This window comes from Pygocentrus nattereri, chromosome 27, assembly GCF_015220715.1.
Source record: "Pygocentrus nattereri isolate fPygNat1 chromosome 27, fPygNat1.pri, whole genome shotgun sequence".
Lineage (NCBI taxonomy): Eukaryota > Metazoa > Chordata > Actinopteri > Characiformes > Serrasalmidae > Pygocentrus > Pygocentrus nattereri.
Genome location: NC_051237.1, coordinates 21,863,734 through 21,881,952, shown reverse-complemented (window position 1 = coordinate 21,881,952; position 18,219 = coordinate 21,863,734). Strand labels below are relative to the sequence as shown.

The window sequence follows — 18,219 nt, the reverse complement described above, 5'->3', positions numbered from 1 at the left end:
AAAAAGAACTGCAAGAAAAATGTATATTCATTTTGGCAACCCCGAATGTCTTAATTGAATGTCTTAATTGAATTCACAACCCTGAATTAGATGTATATAGTATCAAGTGTCTTCACTGAAAGTGATAGATCTTCCCTCTGTGTCTTGTCTTTATTTCGTGTCCAGGTCTCAAAAATGAATGGGCTTTCACGGCTGTCTCCCGCTGGCGCGCACATGGCAGCTGCCAAAAAGCCGAAGGACTACCGACTGCCATCCAGAACTGTGAAATACACAGCCACCGTGACCAAGGGCCACGTCACCTACACCAAAGCAAAAGGAGAACTGGTGAAGAAAGCCAAACTCAACCACAGCAGGCATTCAGCTTCTGCTGCTGTTGGCGGTGCCCATAAAGCCCACAGCACCAATCAGCACCAACCAGCCAGCAACGGCCACTCCCCCCAGCCCCCTCACTCAGGAAAAGCCCAAAGTAGCAATGCAAAAACCCGCAAACAGGTGCTATTATCCAACGGGGTCCACAGCGAGGCCAACACTCGATTCAACTGGCGGCTGAACGGGCGCCACAGCGTCAAGGAGGAGGAGGACGAAGGGAGGCAGGGGCGACACAACCTGCGCAACTCTAAGCGCAGGATGGACTCGGCTGTTGCCGTGGTTACGGGGCCAGAGGGCACGGATGCTAAGTCCAAAGCTTCCGTCTCTGAGGCCAAGAGAGCTAAGCTCCAGCCTAGCCCTCTGGTAGAAACGCGCAGTAAAAAAGCTCTGGGCCAGGACAAAGCCTCCAGCGCCCTCGCTAACGGACACAGCATCACGGAGACAGCTGCTTCCCCCACTCAAAAAACAGGTCCTCCTGCCCCCCCTCCTGCTTCTCCAGCAGCTCCCGGCTCCCCCGCCACCCACCAGAGCCCGGCTAACCCGGAGCCGGCCCGGCAGCGGCCCAAACGAGCCTCGGCTGGGAAATTAATGTTCATCAGACAAGCACAGCAGAGGGCCCAGACCAGCGCGGCCTTTAGCCGCCACACTAACACTACCTCAAACAGCAAGCCCTCCAAACCAGCAGAGCCCCAGGCCACGCCTCAGCCCCAGCTGCGGGTGGACAAAGAGAAAGAAAAGGAGAGGGAGAAGGAGAGAGAAAAAGAGAGGGAGAGAAGTAGGGCAGGATTCGCAGCCCTGCCAGATGTTCCGGTCTTCAGGCCCAACCCCCGGGAGTTTCAAGACCCCTTGGTGTACCTGGACTCTGTGCGGGTGGAGTCCTGCGGCCTCTGCCTGGTGCTGCCGCCCTCAGACTGGCGGCCAGAGTGCAAACTGAACGATGAGATGCGTTTTGTCACCCAAGTGCAGCGCATCCACAAACTGGGCCGCCGATGGGGGCAGAATGTACAGAAACTTGCCTGCATCAAGAAGCACCTCAAATCTCAGGGCATCACAATGGAAGACCCCCCAGTCATTGGTGAGTTGATTCAGTTCGGTTTACTTCAGTTTTATTTATGTACAGTGGTCTCAAAAAGCATTTCAGTAGTTCTACTTGTGTGAAATTTGTTGTGTTGGGAAGCAAGATGTCAAACCAAGTGGCATTTTTTTGACAGACCATTCCAACACAGTCAGTTGAAGTATACTTTCAAAACAATGTTAATCATTGTTGTTTAAGCAGTTCCTTTGCAGGCTTCTGCATCCACAATGCTTTTGTACACTTTCATGTTTATTATGCCATCAATGAACACAAGCTCACAGACATCATTGTAAGAAAAAGGCTTTGAGGTTTTCACCACTGTCTGGTTGGAATATTGTCTGGGATTTCTCCACACAAAGAGTTTACCATCAGTTTTGATGCTGTGCTATACATTTTGTTAAACATTTGAGGTAAACTAATGAACCCCATTAAAGTTTAGCAGTGTCTAAATATTCTTTGAGGTACTGTAGCACTTTTTGCAACTGATGTCATAAAGCGGCTTTCCAGAAAGACCCCAAATGAGTAAGTAAGGGTTCCAATGGCAAGAAGAAACTATCTAAAAGCAAGAGGAAGAACCACTGATCAGAACCAAGACTCAAAGCGAGGAAGTTCTTAAGAGCATGAGGAAGAATCACTGATCAGAACCAAGACTCAAAACGACGAAGTTCTTAAGAGCCTGAGGAAGAATCACTGATAAGAACCAAGACTCAAAACGACAAAGTTCTTAAGAGCCTGAGGAAGAATCACTAAGAAGAGCCAAGACTCAAAAAGAGAAGCCGTCTAAGAGCCTGAGGAAGAATCACTGATAAGAACTAAGACTCAAAATGAGAAACTCTCTAAGAGCATGAGGAGGAACCATGGATCAGTGATATGATAACATCAAATGGATCAGACACAGAAATTAAGTTGTACCGTAAAAGAAAAAATCGCTTGTTGCACGGACAGATCTATGAATGATGACAACAGCAAACAGTGGTTAGATTATTAGATTAAGCTTGTAATAATCACTAGTTGCAGCCTCACGTTTGACGCTGAACCATTTCTTCTGAAAAATGGATTCCAGGGAGCCTCTTGCATCACTTGGAGCAACAATTACAGAGCTGTTGACCCAGCACTTTTCTGTCAGCTGCGTGAATCAGCAATACCATTTGATTCTAAGTGAATTAGATTCACTCCAGATGAAGTCGGAGCAGCAGTCGCGCTGCACAAATAGGGGTTAAACACGTCAGCAAAATCGCAAATGACATAAGAGTTTTATTCCGCTGCGCTGCACTAATGATGTGCAGCTTGAGTCGTCTCATGGACAAATCATGTGACTTCACCAGCCCCGATAAAGGCACATGTTAAGATATAAGCCGGCCGTCAGCCCTGGTTAGGAAACGACAGCTCACCAAAATTGCCTGTCTCTGTGGGTTTGCCAGAGGCATGGCTGAGCGTTTACGGCCTTCAGAAGCAGCCCCTGGCCTTTGGTTCCCATCAGCACTTTCTGTTCAGCGTGAAGGTCCAGGTTATGTGGTTGGAATAAATGTTTACTGAGGTGCTGAGAATGCAGCTGCCGCTCTGGAGTGGCTTCAGCCAGAGAGTTGAACGGCCAGACGTTGACCCGTGTTTAAACCCCCATTCACTCCTCTCCTCTGAAATCATGTTGTTCCTCTTACGCTTTGAGAAGCAAATAAAGGATGATATGATAACGACATCGTGCTCCTTATTTACAGAAATGACGGAGTGTGAAACTGAACGAATATCTCTTCAGTGTCTAATCTTCACTTTAAATGTGTTTCCTTGCAGTGGTTTATTAGAGTAATACTGGCTCATAAACAGGACGCTCACACTTAAATTTCCCTGGTTAAAATTCTCTCTATCTTCCATTTTCCCTCTCTCTTTTTTCTTTCCTTTTATTTCTCTTCCCTTTCTTTACTTATTTCTTTGTCTCCCTCTTTCCCTCTCTCTTTCTCTTTATCTTTTGTACCTTTGTGATATCTTTCTTTTTGTCCTTTATTTCTTCTTTGTCTTTTTTTTCTCTCTCTCTCTGCAATTTGTTGCTCTCCATCTTTCTCTTTTTTCTTTATATCTTTAATTCTGCTTCTCTTTATCTCTTTTGTTCTATTTCCTGCTGTCCCTCATTCACTCTTTTTATCTTCCATTCTTTCCCTCCTTTCATACCTGTCTCTCGCTTTTTTTTGTTACTCTCTTCCCTCTTTCTTTACCTTTTTCTTTCTTTCCTTTCTGCTTTCTTTTTCTTCTTTCTTTTTTTCTCACTCTTTCTCTCTGTCTCTCTTCCCCCCCCTTTTTTTCTTTTTTCTCTTCTTTGTTTCTTTCTTTTTGTATCTTTGATTTTCTTTCATTCTGCTTCTCTTTCATTTATCTCTTCCTTTCTTTTTCCTGTTCTCTCTCTCGTTTTCTCTTTATCTCCCACTATTTCCCTCGGTTTGTCTTTTTTTTTTATTTCTCTTTCACCTTTCTTTACCTTTTTCTTTTGTTTGCTCTCTCTCGCTCTCATTTTCTTTCTCACTGTTTCTTTTCTTTTTTCTTTCTTTTATTTCTTCTCTCTCTCTCTCCCCCTCTCTCTCTCTCTCTCTCTAGGAGGCTGCGAGGTGGATTTAGCACGGTTCTCTGAGCTAGTCAGTGATATGGGTGGAATGCAGCAAGTGATGGACCTGAAGAAGTGGAGCCGGCTGGCCGACCTGCTTCGGATCCCCAGGTCAGCGCAGGACCGGCTAGCGAAGCTGCAGGAGGCGTACCTACAGTACCTGCTGAGCTACGACCAGCTAAGCCACGATGAGCATCGCCAGCTGGAGCAGGAAGTGTTGAAGGAGAAAGAGATGCTGGAACGCCGCCGGGGGCCCCTGGAGGGCCACTCTGAGAATGCCCAGCACACCCTGACACTGCCCCGCTACGAGCCCAAAAACGGCCTGACTGGACTGGGCCTCCGAAACGGCTTCCACAGTTTAGAGCCAGAACCCCCGCGGCAGGCCGGCCGCCGCAGACTCTTCGCTCAGGAAAAGAAAGGGGACAAAGCAGAGAGCCACCACGAAGATAAGAACAACGAGGAAGAAAGTGAGGATAAAGGGGTTCTCAGTGACCAGCACAAGTGTATATACAAGGTGAGAGAGTGGTGTTTTTTCCCTCAGGCAGGGACTGTTTTATGGGGGTACGTTTGGGATTTCAGGCATCAACGGCTAAAGCAGAGTTCGGCAACCCAAATGCTTAAAAGAGCCATTTTATCCTTTCAGCAAAAAACAAACCTTGAGAGCTACATCCATCTTGGCTGTAAATACGTCTCAGTATGTGCTGATGTGCTAATATAGGCTAAAAAATATAATATAAATGAAAACGCAGACTTACTTTTAACTTTAGCTCAGCTGTAGCCGCTTTTCTTACATCTCTGACAGGAAACTTTTCCAAAAGTAGAATATTTTCTTGTAAAATTCGCCAGAGTTAGACTTCTTCCTCGAAGTGGAAGTAAAGCCAGCTTCTTATTCAAATTTTCCCGTTCCACCTTAAATGGTAGCACATTTGCGTTCTGGCACCTCAGGCACTATTTAATGTGGAACGGGAAAATTCGAAGTTTGCGGTCCAAACAAATAACCACAAACGCTTCCACGGCCCGCGGGAAAATGTTACTGACCATGTAGTTCTTTCTCACTCCCCTAATAAGATGATTGTTTTGCAGCTACTGGACATTTAGTTGAAGAGAGGAAAGTTACAAATGGAGGTTTGGCTCAATCGATAGGTTTAGTTACATGTTCGCTATGTTTAGTCACTAAGTGACAACACAAAATATTTGGCTTCAAAGCTTCATTTGACACGATCTCTGAGAGCACAGCACAGCAGTAGTTGCTGCTTTTCTGTTCCCACACAACTGAAACCTCACACTAATTACTCAGTGCGGTATTTTACTTGTTTCTTCAGTGACTGCTTCATTTTTAGGTATCCAACCCTTGGGAAAATATAAGCATAACTAGCGAGTGTTTTGCCAGAAAAATAAATGAGCTCGATAAGTTTCATTTTTGCAAATAATTATCACAACAATATTGATGTTTGGTTAAAAGTCTATATTATAGCAAGTTTTTGCTGTTAGAACAGCCAACGGCCCCTAGCAGGATCACCACGACTCAGTCGGCGGTCTGCTGCCCATAGGTTGGAAAGTTCTGATCTTATGTGGATAAAAATCTACACCAACAAACAAATGAAAAATATAAAATGATCTCTCTTAGACTTCATGTTTTAGCAAAGAAGCTAGACTACAGTTGCTATAGAAGAACAGGCTACACCAGCTAGAATGAACAAGTCAATAATAGCACAGTTTTTTTCCAGACTCTGTAGTTGCCCCTGCTGCTCTCATTGTTTACAGTGTGTAAGAACAGTTATCTGGAATTGTTAATTACTTAGGTGGTAGTGCTTATGGTGGTTATGTTATAGGGAGTCCCATCTTCGAATAAAATCAGCTATTAGCTTTGTTGGTAAAGGCATAAACATGAAAACGCCTTCCTTGTTGTGCATGCTCCTAAAAATGATATATTTTGTGTGCTATTTGAGTCAAACACCACATTCCATTCCAGTTCCATTGCTATGTAATATGTTATTTCTAGTATTAGACACTCCTCCTAACACTACATTCCTGCCCATTTAATTACATCAGTCTCGCGCTGCGGTTGTAATGTAATTTGGTCATTTCTGTCATCGCAGAAACACTAATCCCAGTCGTGATTAAAATACAGTCAGTAATGCAGGCCTACTGCATAATATATGCTGTACCAGTGTTTGCATCCACATTTCTAATTTTGTTCTGGAACCAAGCCTGAACAGTGATACTGCTTCCATGTAGGCTGTGGAGTGGCCTTGGTTCATTGTCTGCTGAGCCTCAGGTGATGGGAGTGTATTAACTGTGTAAAAAAGCTGCCGATTCACGTCTCCAGTCTGTTTACTTGAGCCGGCCAAGCCGGCACTTGTGCCATTTCCTCAGGTAATAGAACGCTAAGCGAACGTAGGAAGCACTCACCACTGAGCTGCCAAAGCATGTGCCAAAACTGAGCCTGATGACTGTGTTCTCTCTCTCTCTCTCTCTCTCTCTCTCTCTCTCTCTCTCTCTCTCTCTCTCTCTCTCTCTCTCTCTCTCTCTCTCGCGCACACACACACACACACAAATAGTCTGAGACCAGCAAAAGGTAAACACAGGCTTATTATGACAACCTTATCGTCTGTGGCGGCTTTTACTGTTGGCAGGCTTTGTTTTTTGAGGTGTGTTTGTGGAAGGTGGAAGTGTCACTGATTTCACGCTGATCAGGCTTGTGATACGCAGTTACATACAGTCCTGTGGTCATTCGGTTGTCTCTTCATTGATGGACGGGTTAGAGTGGAGCTAATCAATTATGCAGCAGCATATGGGCTGCAGTAGGTGTTTCTGATAAAATGCCCAGGTGAGTTTAGGTGCAAGATAAATGTACTTAATAGTCAATATTTAATCATTTCAGAATGTATTATGAAATAATTCAGATTCACCACCTCATTTGAATGCTGACTAGGATTTTTTGCTTAAAACACCTGGATTTTAATAAATAATAACCCCTATAATATATAGCCCATAAATCTGTAAACGTGTACAAGGTGTACCAGATAGAGAAGAGCTGCTCCTGAAACAGTAAACAAGCTTAAAAAATGACGGTATAGTGTTTTAAAATATCAAATATATGAATATTTGGCAGGAAATATTTTTTTGGTTTTTTCATCCTTCTTCTTCATCAGGTTAATACCTGTAGTGATGCATACGTCATGTATTTAGAAACATTTTATCATTTGACAGACACATGTAGACCCATCTATTGCATGCAAATGAATTATTTATTTATTTATTTATCCCCCTGAATGATTTGTGATCTTTGAGTGACCGAGAGAGACAGAGAGAGAGAGAGAAAGAAAGAAAGAAAGACAGAAAGAAAGAAAGAAAGAAAGAACAGCAGTGTGTTGTGTGTTTGAGATGTTTCCCAGGCCCTCTGCAGCCCTGTTGAAGGTAAAGTTACTGTGTCTGCCTCACGGCAGCAAAGCCACTCTCAGACCCCCACATGCCTTTTAGAGCCGTGTGTGTGTGCGCGCAGTGGACTGAGGTGTGTCACTGTGTTGGTTATATTGAATCTCCAGTCTGTGCTGAGAGTAAATGTGGGTCACTGCTGAGCTTCCTTACTCATAACACAAGATAACTTTACTCTCAGTCTGTATCTGCCTCTGTTCCGCCTCTCCTCTCTTCTCCTCTCTTCTCCTCTCCTCTCCTTTTTTATCTCATTTTCTTTATTCTTTTTTCTTTCTTTCTTTGTCTCTGTTTCTCACCCTTCTCATTCCTTTCTGTCTCTCCTCTCCATTTTCTTCTTTCTTTCTTTCTTCTTTCTTTCTTTCTTGCTTACTTTCCTCTTGTGTGCTCTCTCTCTCTCTCTCTCTCTCTCTCTCTCTCTCTGTGCAATAAGTCTGTCTCCTTACAGCATCTCTCTCCCTCTCTATTTCCCACTGTTGTTCTTGCTCTTTTTATCTTTTCTCTTTCTGTCTCTCTCTCTCATTCTTTCTCTGCAGCCTCACCATGCTCTTTCTTTCTTTTTCTTTCTTTCCCTCTCCTATCTGCAATAAATCTTTCTCCCTACAGCATCACTCTCCCTCTCTCTCTCCCACTCTATTGCTCGCTCTCTCTCTCTCTCTCGCTCTCTCTCTCTTTCTCGCTCTCTGTCCCTTGCTCTCTCTCTCCCACTCTCTCTCCCTCTCTCTCCCTCGCTCTCTTTCTCCCGCTCTCTCCCTCGCTCTCTCTCTCTCTCTCTCCCTCGCTCTCTCTCTCTCTCTCGCTCTCTCTCGCTCTCTCTCGCTCTCTCGCTCTCTCGCTCTCTCTCGCTCTCTCGCTCTCTCGCTCTCTCTCGCTCTCTCGCTCTCTCGCTCTCTCTCGCTCTCTCGCTCTCTCGCTCTCTCGCTCTCTCTCTGTGTTCAGTTTATGATAGCGCTATCAGTTTGACTGGGCGCATAACTTAACATGTTTATTCCGAGTTCTCTCAGTCTTAGAGTTCCTGTAGAGTGTTGAAAGAAATAAAATAGTTGAATCTACATAAACATTGAAATGCTGTAGATGTTGATACAACACTGGGGATTTTACCATGTAATGAAAGCAGCAAACAGGTATATTCATAACCTCTTATATATGAGGGGCTAATGATAATCCTTCTTTCTCTGTTTTGTTCGCTACGCCAGCAAATATGCAGTGTTGCTTTAAAATCCACTAATCTGTGCACACCACTCCATACTACTCCTCCCGTCCATCTCCAACTCCCTTCTTTTCCCCATTGTTCTAATATAATCCATACTGTGTTGAGATTTCATACGGAGTGATTTTCAGCAGCAGTAGAGGGGAGAGGTGGGGGGACGGCTTTTCAGCAGGTTTTTAAATCCAGTCCCAGTGCAGGCAGATTTATAGACCCCTTCAAAAGGTCCTCCTGTGTTCTGAGGACGTCTCAAGGAGGGTTCACACTGAGGGTAAGCACACACGCGTGCACTCTCTCGTGGCTATATGGGGACGTACAGAGTTCAGAGGGGCCGCGCTGGTTCCATCTGCGTTCTTCATTCCTTTTCCTCTCTGCTATCTCTCCCCTTTCTGTCCTGGTGGACATTACAGCACATCCTGTGTGTGCTCCCCTAAATCGTCCGCTATCAAACACATTTATTGAAGACATATGCATACATTTACACACTGACAGATGATAGTGTGGGGTTATTTAGACTTGCTGCAGGGTCTTAAAGATAGTAGTGTAGGCTGTTGTGTATAAGTAAGGCTTTATAGCATGAAAACATAACAGATATGACAGTAACATAATGTGGTCTACTATTTTTATCTGTTATGTTAGTGTTTTATATATACAAGGCTTTAGGGTTTATCGAATGAAAAAATATAGTCTATCATATTAGATATGGTGGTCTAAATATTTACTTTTACCACATATTATTAGCCCAGGTTAGCCTCTTATTCTCCAGGGTATATTTTGGTTTGTCCATCTGAATTTACATGACCATAATTAAGGCAAATTATCCAGTAACTGCATGAAATAAATGCAGTTTTTTAAAATTATTTTTTATTTATTTTGTTAAATCTCTCCTCAAATTAACAGAACATGTGTTTTATGATCTCCACATATCAGTATATGCTTACAATTTACTGCTGAAAGCCAAAAATCTCCGACGCTCTTTGTGTTATTTTCTAAAAGTAATGTTTCCAGAGCAGATCACTGAAGAGACGCCGTCTGTTTATAGTTTATAGCCCAGATTTGGGGAAAAACGCGTCGACTTTCAGTAGAAAAACAAACTGAGTTCAGCTTCTTTTGTTATAAGGGATTAAAATTCCATCATCTATCTGATTGGAAAGAGGACAGTCACAGCCTCATACGACACCCAGCTTCTGAATGTAGCTTGTGAAATATGAAAGTTATGAAGACTATGACTAAGTGCGTTTTGGAGCCACCGGTGGTTCCAAGGACTTTAAGAGTCTATTGAACATATATAGACTGAATGGGGCTAGCTTGAAGTTAATAAGCATATTTTAAACAATTAACATAAAGTCGGTGACTCGCGGCTGTTAAGCCTGTTTGTCATGGGACTAACTACACAGGTAACCGCTAGCTAGCATATTTGTAAGCTACAGCTTAAATCTACACTCAGTAGAAGTGAAGTAACATTTAAAAAAGAGTCAGTTGCAGCCAGCCTCAGTACTGTGTCACGCAGCTAAGTAGTCTAGCTGTGGTGGTGCTGTAAACTACATGTAAGGGGTTCAACCTTACATTTACATTTTTACATTTACGGCATTTGGCTGACGCTCTTATCCAGAGCGACTTACAATTTGATCATTTTACACAGGGAGGCCAAGGTGGTGTTAGGAGTCTTGCCCAAGGACCCTTATTGGTATAGTGTAGGGTGCTTACCCAGGTGAGGATTGAACCCCAGTCTATAGCATAGAAGGCAAAGGTGTTAACCACTACACTAACCAACCACTAACCTCTGCTATGTATCTCCATCAGCGGCTCTCATGCAGTCAGTTAATATTAAGTGGAGTTCAGGACTGGAGAGTCAGTGTCGACTCTCAAGTGTTGCCACCAGAACAGGTTGCATCCTCATGTGCCCTCATTCAAAATCAATCCTCTAGACGAATGAAAAGCCCACTATTGAAATATCAGCTATGTTTTGGAAATTAAATAAATTTTTAAACTAAAGGCATTGAACATTTATGTGTTTTTGTTGGTTAAGTAATCTTCATTTTAAGTTTCAGTGATTTGTCCATGCTGTTGTTTTTTTCTTTCTGTATTAAAAGATATATATTTCTCACATTTTCTATCTGTCTGTATTCTGTTTCCAGGGCAGGTCAGTGTCTTTGACCGTCTTCTACAGAATAGCCAGGAATACCATGATGATGTGCTTTAACAAAGAGCCAGGAGCTTCAGAAGTTGAGGTAAATATATATATATAATATATATACGCGCATACAGACACACGGTATTGATTACCACAGACAACATTCAGACAATGTTTCCCTGTTCTTAGAAAAGGGCAGATGTTTCATTTTGTTTTCAGACAAGTTTTCAGTTCTCCTCTAATAACAGGAAAAACACGTCACAGTTGTAATCCATACTAATAGCTCAAATGGTTCAGATGCAGCAGATAAAGTGCTGTGTTTTCAGTGTTATTGGGCTGCACGTTTATCTGTAATGTGACTAATGTTGAATGTAAGACTTTATCTGTTGTAAGATATGATTGATTTTTTTGTTTTTCTTTCCCTTCCTTCCTTCTTATTGCTGTTTTCTTTCCAACCCCACTTATTCTCTTACAGCAAGAGTATTGGCGAATAGTGGAACAGAGGGACTGCCACGTAGCAGTGCATTATGGGAGGGTGGACACAAGCACACATGGAAGTGGCTTTCCCGTGGGCAAGTCTGAGCCCTTCTCAAAGTATGAGCTCTTCCCGCTTCTTTTTCCTTAATATGTGATCTTCATTCCAAATTTCTTATTGAATTTGAGGTTTAACCATCCAGTATAATTTAGTAATGGAGTTGGGAGAGAAGCTAGTTAGCATGTCATTGACACTTGGTTTTACACCAAAAGAAACCATGAGTGAAAATTGCAGTGACCACAACACAGCCGGCAAATACTCGTTTTGGATTCATTTTTACACCTCCTTCTATTAAAAATGCACATCTGTTTAAGTGACTGTAGGGCTACGTGCTGAAGGAATTAACGTCTTGTAAATAAGTTCGTTTTTTTTTCCCCCAAAGAAACGAAACATTGTCAGCATACAGATGATCCAGACATGTTTTAATTTAGGCTGTGAGAATACATGATAGGCTTTACTCCGCTCCAGCCATAGAGGCTTACAAGCTTTGTTGTTGAACCAAAGAAACAGCCTCTTTTATCAGGAAAGGGATTGACTGACGTGTAAAACAAGCAACCTCAGAGTGATTTGGCATGACGTACAGGGGTGGGCAAATGCAGACAGTTTGCATAGACAGGCATGAATCAAGTGGTCAACAATTGTTAGATTTAAAAAAAACAAAAACAAATTCATTTAACATTTCCAGTGGAGTTTCCGACCTTTCGCAGGAGATGTTTTTCATGTTCACATCCTGTCTGTGTAGGGTGGTCCACTGAGCAGAGGATGCTGTTTGCAGATTAGTCTAACCGGTTCATTTTTTTTTTTTGCCTTGCCTTATCAAAACTGATTTCAGGAAAGCCGGTTAGTTCCATTATTTAGCTGTGCTCACTGCTAAGAGCAGGTTCCATTAATGAGTGTGTGTCATGTGTCATTTATGGATATGATGGAATTTCACTACAGCCTCAGTCACTGTAGCAAACCCCTCAACGTTTTCCCTTAGCTAAGAGAAATGTCTAAGGGCTTTTATCTAACTTAACAAATGTCCTTTGCTAAGGGAAACCCATCTTTTCCCTAAAGCCCATACTTTAAGGAAGAGCTGAAGGTGAAGACCCTGAAGTTCTAAAGATATTTGCCTATTTTCCAGTATAGAACAAGCAGCTCCTCCATGGCCACACTTACACGTCCCTTCGCCTTTTTTTTTTACTCTCATAGCTGTATCATATTGCCTGAATCCCTCGTTTGGTTAAGTCCTTGAACATCTCATACTACAGGGGGAGGGTGCTGGAGCCCCAGCGGTCATCGGGTGGAAGGCAGGATGGACCTGTAAACGTTTTGAGTAAAATAATTGAATGTTCGATAATATGAGGAGGCCTGTGATTGTTAGGGATCTCTAAAGATTGACTAATTTCTCCTCTCACACTACCAGACCTTCCATCCTTTTCATTGCATTCACTTTAACTCCTGACCTGGAAAATCCCTTTGTGTGGAAGTTTGTCAGAAGAGGCAAATTGGGGTTAAAATCAGGTTAAAACTGTGTGGTGTCGGCCCAGTTCACATAGGATTGTAAAAATGTCTCTATGTCTCTCTCTCTCTCCGTTTCAGGCATGGTTGGAATCTCACTGTCCTCCCCCATAATTCTGGATCCATTCTGCGCCATCTTGGTGCTGTGCCCGGTGAGTCTTCAGCTGTTCTGGTGGATGTGAAGGCACGAAGAGAACAGGATGATCCTGTTCGTACTGCAGTTGTACTGTAGCCGTTTTAATGACCTCTCTCTCTCTCTCTCTCTCTCTCTTTCCTTGGTGCAGGGGTGACCATTCCCTGGCTGAACATTGGCATGGTCTTTTCTACCTCATGCTGGTCACGAGACCAAAACCGCCTTCCATACATTGATTACTTACACACTGGTGCTGATTGCATTTGGTGAGTTTTATCATGGAAATGTTCACCTCAAATATTATTCTGTGTTGCATATTAGTGTATACAAGTATGATTTCCTTTTGGGTTGTAAATCTCTGATTATTTAATTATTTTGATAAGATTATGAATCACTGCAGCATAATTAGAGTTCTCCACAACACTATTCAGTGTCAATTACACATCAATAGTATTCAGAAGCAGTTTCATATTAATGGAATGTAAATAATAACAGTACAGAAATGATCACATTGGAAAAATGATCAGAGGTGACTCTAAACATTAGGCCACACTTTTGGGAAGCCCTAGGATTTACTATTACACTGCACTTATGTTTAACCGTAAGTGAAGTTACACTATTACACTGCACAGTTTAAGCATAAGTGAAGCTCTTGTGAAGTGGAAGAGTTATGAACAGAATCTTATCTGCAACACCATATTTTACCTCGACCCTGTAGTTGGAACTGATTTATTGAATTGTGGTTTGAATTTAGTAATACAGTTGTACTGTGAATCATTTTATTATCGAGAGATTTGCAGCCTGTGGGGCTCTAGGGGGAGCAGCACTCCACGAAAGCAGAATAGCAGAGATGATCACAGCATGTGCTGCCCCTGAGAGGCTGAGCTTGTGTCTATCTGTGCAAGAGACTGACTCATCAAAAAAAAAGAAAACAGGCAGTTGCTATGGTAACACAGCTGGCACAGAGGAGACAGCACAGAGTGCTCCTTTCCTCTCTTTCCTCTGGTGTCAGACACACAGAGTCAGAGCTGACAGAGTGTTTCCCGCTGTGCTGTGCAGGTATTCTATTCCTGCTGAGGAGAAGACTAAGCTTGATAAAGTCGTGCACACACTGCTGCAGGCCAACGGCACCCCAGGACTCGAGATGCTGGAGAAGAACATAATGGTGAGAAATTACACGCTCTCTAATTATACACACACACCGACCCCAGGTTTTTTCTTACGAGACCAATTAACAGTGTGATACCACCATTCTTTTTTCCTTTAGCAGCCAGTATGGCAAAAATATTGCATATTTACAGGGCCCATTTCATGGAAATCTTTTAATACATTTGTTGTAGTATATGAACATTGTTAAAGTTTCATACCATTCACTCAACTGTTCATACAGTCCATATATGGAACTAAGCTGCAAAAAAACAAACTGCATCCACCAAATCTGCCTACAGCAGCGTAGCCTAGCAGAGTCTTGCTGAAAGGAGTGTTTCTCTCTGCTCTTCTTTCTTGAATGAGGCTCATTACTGGACAGCCAGTCAGAAGAGAGTGCATTTACATATATCAGTCTTGTAGGGACAGTGACAAAGCAGACAAAGGGATGAAGAAAAGTTGGGAAAAGCTCATATAAAATTTCATTACTGTTTTTGGTGCATAAACCCCCACACGTCATAAGTGGACCTCAGGGAAAATATAAAACACAAGAAAAATGTCGGATAAGGGCCCTTTAAGTACCATCAATGCAGGGGTTATTACTGTGACATTACTATGATAAAGTACATCACATTACATCACAATATGCTTTTCCGAGTGTGTGATTGATATTGTCTGTATTTCAAGAACACAGACCAACTGCGTGTTTCATTACAAAGGCAGCATAATTAGTCCTGTTTAACCCCTTAAAATCCCAGGCTTATTACCTACTAAGGTGTATTGTTCAGTAACTACAGGCACTTCAGTGCAAACTGGCTAAGCTATTTTAGGTTCTAGAAGTGTGTAATAAAACGTTGGCCCTGCAGCGCAGTATGTGAAATGTTGAAAAGAAAATCATTTAATGTGCACGGCTATTGATTCCTTAGTTCTTTTTGATTCCAGTTTCTTTTTTTTCCTCTTATAACTTATTAAACAAATCGTGGTACCCATTGTGTATCACCTAATGTATGTTTAAGTACCATGATGATATATTTTTGCCCACCCCAGCCCATTTTTTAAAACGTATTTTTATTTGAATGCAGTTTTGCCACATACTGTACATCTTGCAGGCGCACTACTATCTAGTTATGCCTGGATAATTGTTTTCTTGAACTCTCAGCATCATCAGTATCACAGGTCTTGTGGTTCTCCTGACAGAAGAATGAATTAATGCCACTCATAAGCTTCTTCTAAACCCTTTTTTATGACACATGCAGCTGATCAGTGTTCTTTTAAGTACTGATGATTTACACAATATACTCAGAAAAGTGTATTGTGATGTAATTTATCACAATAGTAGTAGTCATTGTCCTGTTGTCCATGAGGCTGTAACTACACGTCACATTTTTAACTATGAGAGGAAAAAACATTTAATATCAGCATAAGAAATTAATGACTAAGCAGTGCAATAAAAGCATGCAAGCACATAAAAGGTTCCAGAGATGAGCAAGAAAACTCATAAATACATAATTATGCATTCACTCACTCAGCTACTATAAATCGTTCTCATTGCACCTCACTTTTTTTTTTCTTCTTTTTGTTGTCACACCACACCACACACACACACACACTTTAATGAATGTACAAATGGTGTATACTTGCACGCTTTACTCATTTGCACCTACAGACAAAAACAAACCAAGCACTGCCACTGGCTCATGAAATTCAAAATTGGAACAGGAAACCTTGAAGTATTGTCATATTTCTTTACTGCTTTCTCTCTTTCATTTGTTTGTCAAAGCATATGCAAAGATATGCACATATAATAACAAAGAAAGTCTCTGTCTCTCTGTCTCTCTGTCTCTCTCTCTCTCTCTCTCTCTCTCTCTCTGTCTCTCTGTCTCTCTCTCTCTCTCTCAGATCTCTCCAGAGGTGCTTAGTCGAGAGGGTATAAAAGTGCACCGTACTGTGCAACAGAGTGGTCAGTTTGTGGTGGTTTTTCCCGGGACGTTCGTGTCCAAGGTGTGTTGTGGCTACAGTGTGTCTGAGACGGTGCACTTCGCCACCCCGCAGTGGATGAACCTGGGCTATGAGGCTGCTAAGGTGAGCCTGGAACATCTGCTCTCTGCTGCCACCTCCTGGACTGAGAATGCAACACTTTTTTTTTTTAACTGGCTGTTTTTTAATCCCTTGAGCGATGGGTTTATTCATTTTAGCCCTAGACATATTAATATTAAATAATAGATTCAATTTACAATGTGCTTTCAAAGACCCAAAGACACAGATGTATAACAGTACATAGTACTGTACTGTAATATACTGAGAAAATGTGTTGTGATTATCACAATAATGGTAACATATTGTCATATTGCCCATGAGGCTGTAATTACACACCACTTTTTTTTTAACTATGAGAGGAGAACACATTAAATATCAACATAAGTAAGATATTAAGAACCTCAGAACATTGAGTATAGGTGTAGATGACATAAGGAATTGTTTTTAAGGAAACACTGAGAGAGATTTCACAAAGCAGGCTTTCTCATTTAGCCACATATGTTAAGCCCAAAGATGAGGATTGTGCCATAGGAATGTCTCCTTAGCTGTTTTCCTATTGGACAGGCTGGACCTTAGGCTGAAGTTATCTGGCTAAACCTAGAAAAACCTAGAAAACCTAACCCAAAATGAAATAAAATACACAAAGTTATCATGCAAACGATTAATCATGTGTATCTCTGACCTAACAACGATTTTATTGTGACTCAGTATTGTTTTTAGTGAGCCACACTTTTTTTGAATACTCATAATGAATTATAATCTATTCCAAAATATGTGCAGTTTGGTCTCTAACTTTAGAGCAATGCAATGATATATATATATATATATATGTGTGTGTGTGTGTGTGTGTGTGTGTGTGTGTGTGTGTGTGTGTGTGTTTTTTTTTTGCATCCATAATAACCAACGACAAAAGACATTCAAACTCTACTCTACTTCTCCAACCCCAACTTAGTATTGATTTCATTTTTTGACATTGCTGTTCAGTTTGTTTATGCAAATGAGTGTTAGTGGTGTCACAGGTTAAGAAAGTTTTCTGTGCTTATTTATTTGTTTATCCTTCTGTTCCTGTTTTGTTTATTCAGAAAATTCTCACTCTACTTGCTTTGTTTGTTTTCCTGGGGGCAGGATCTGAAATGCAGGCGCATAGCCAAACCCTTCTCCATGGAGAAGCTGCTCTACCAGATCGCCACGGCCGAGTCCAAACGAGAGAATGCACTTCTGCTGAGTACAATCTCCTCTCTGCTCAAAGATCTCAGGTCAGCACAGCTCGCACACTCCACTGCCTGAGGACAACACAGATGTAAAACAGATGTGGGCTTACTCAATTGAATTCTGTGTAAAACAATTGTTGGATGGTCCACTGTAGATGTTTTGTAGATGTTTTGTAGATGTTTGTCTTGTCTTTAACTATTAAATTGAACTTCACTGTATTCCTACCAATAACAACCTTGCGTCTACCTCAACACCTCAACACCTCAACCTAAACCTTACCCCAACCCTGGTCCTAATCCAAGCCATAACATTCTGTTTTTGTCGGGCTTTGAAATGTATATATGATAAATCTGCCCTTTTCATTTTACACACAGTATTACAACGTGCGTTTTGTTTTCTAGAGGTTTGCAGTTATGGGTCATTCCCCATTTAGAGTGGGAATTCAGGTGGATACATTAAAAAAAAAAAATCGTCCCAAAACTAAATAATCTTAAAATGTCCATAAACATCTGTTATTATTATATATGCCAAAAGAAAAGCTTCATTCCAAACGTATTTTACAGTAACTGGTGTTCTGTGAGTCACACCAGTGACTGTGACTCCAGTGACATTCTGGTTAAAGCTGAGGATTTTGTAAATTGGCTCATTGAAATTTTGACTCATTGGCGTCAGCTGACCATGTGCAGCTATTAAATACTAGTAATAAAAATTACATTTGGCATTATTTTGAAAAAATGTTAATTAGCCAAGCACACAACACCAGCGACGCGCAGAAGTTCTGAGCTGCCTGATAAATGAAATTGTTTATAAATGAATGAATATAGTGAGTGAGTGTGACTCATCTTC

At 41.7% G+C, this 18,219-nt stretch overlaps 1 protein-coding gene across 2 annotated transcripts in view; it reads left to right on the top strand.

The window, feature by feature from the left end:
- Positions 1–18,219, top strand: part of jarid2b (jumonji, AT rich interactive domain 2b) — a 185,035-nt gene that overhangs the window by 162,220 nt on the left and 4,596 nt on the right. For both annotated transcript variants that reach the window (XM_017711398.2, XM_017711397.2), the window contains 9 exons: positions 166–1,444; positions 4,028–4,548; positions 10,815–10,907; positions 11,286–11,404; positions 12,927–12,997; positions 13,130–13,244; positions 14,038–14,143; positions 16,024–16,206; positions 17,287–17,417. In XM_017711398.2, the coding sequence (XP_017566887.1) occupies positions 166–1,444; positions 4,028–4,548; positions 10,815–10,907; positions 11,286–11,404; positions 12,927–12,997; positions 13,130–13,244; positions 14,038–14,143; positions 16,024–16,206; positions 17,287–17,417 (2,618 nt within the window). The remainder of the gene's footprint in view (positions 1–165; positions 1,445–4,027; positions 4,549–10,814; positions 10,908–11,285; positions 11,405–12,926; positions 12,998–13,129; positions 13,245–14,037; positions 14,144–16,023; positions 16,207–17,286; positions 17,418–18,219) is intronic.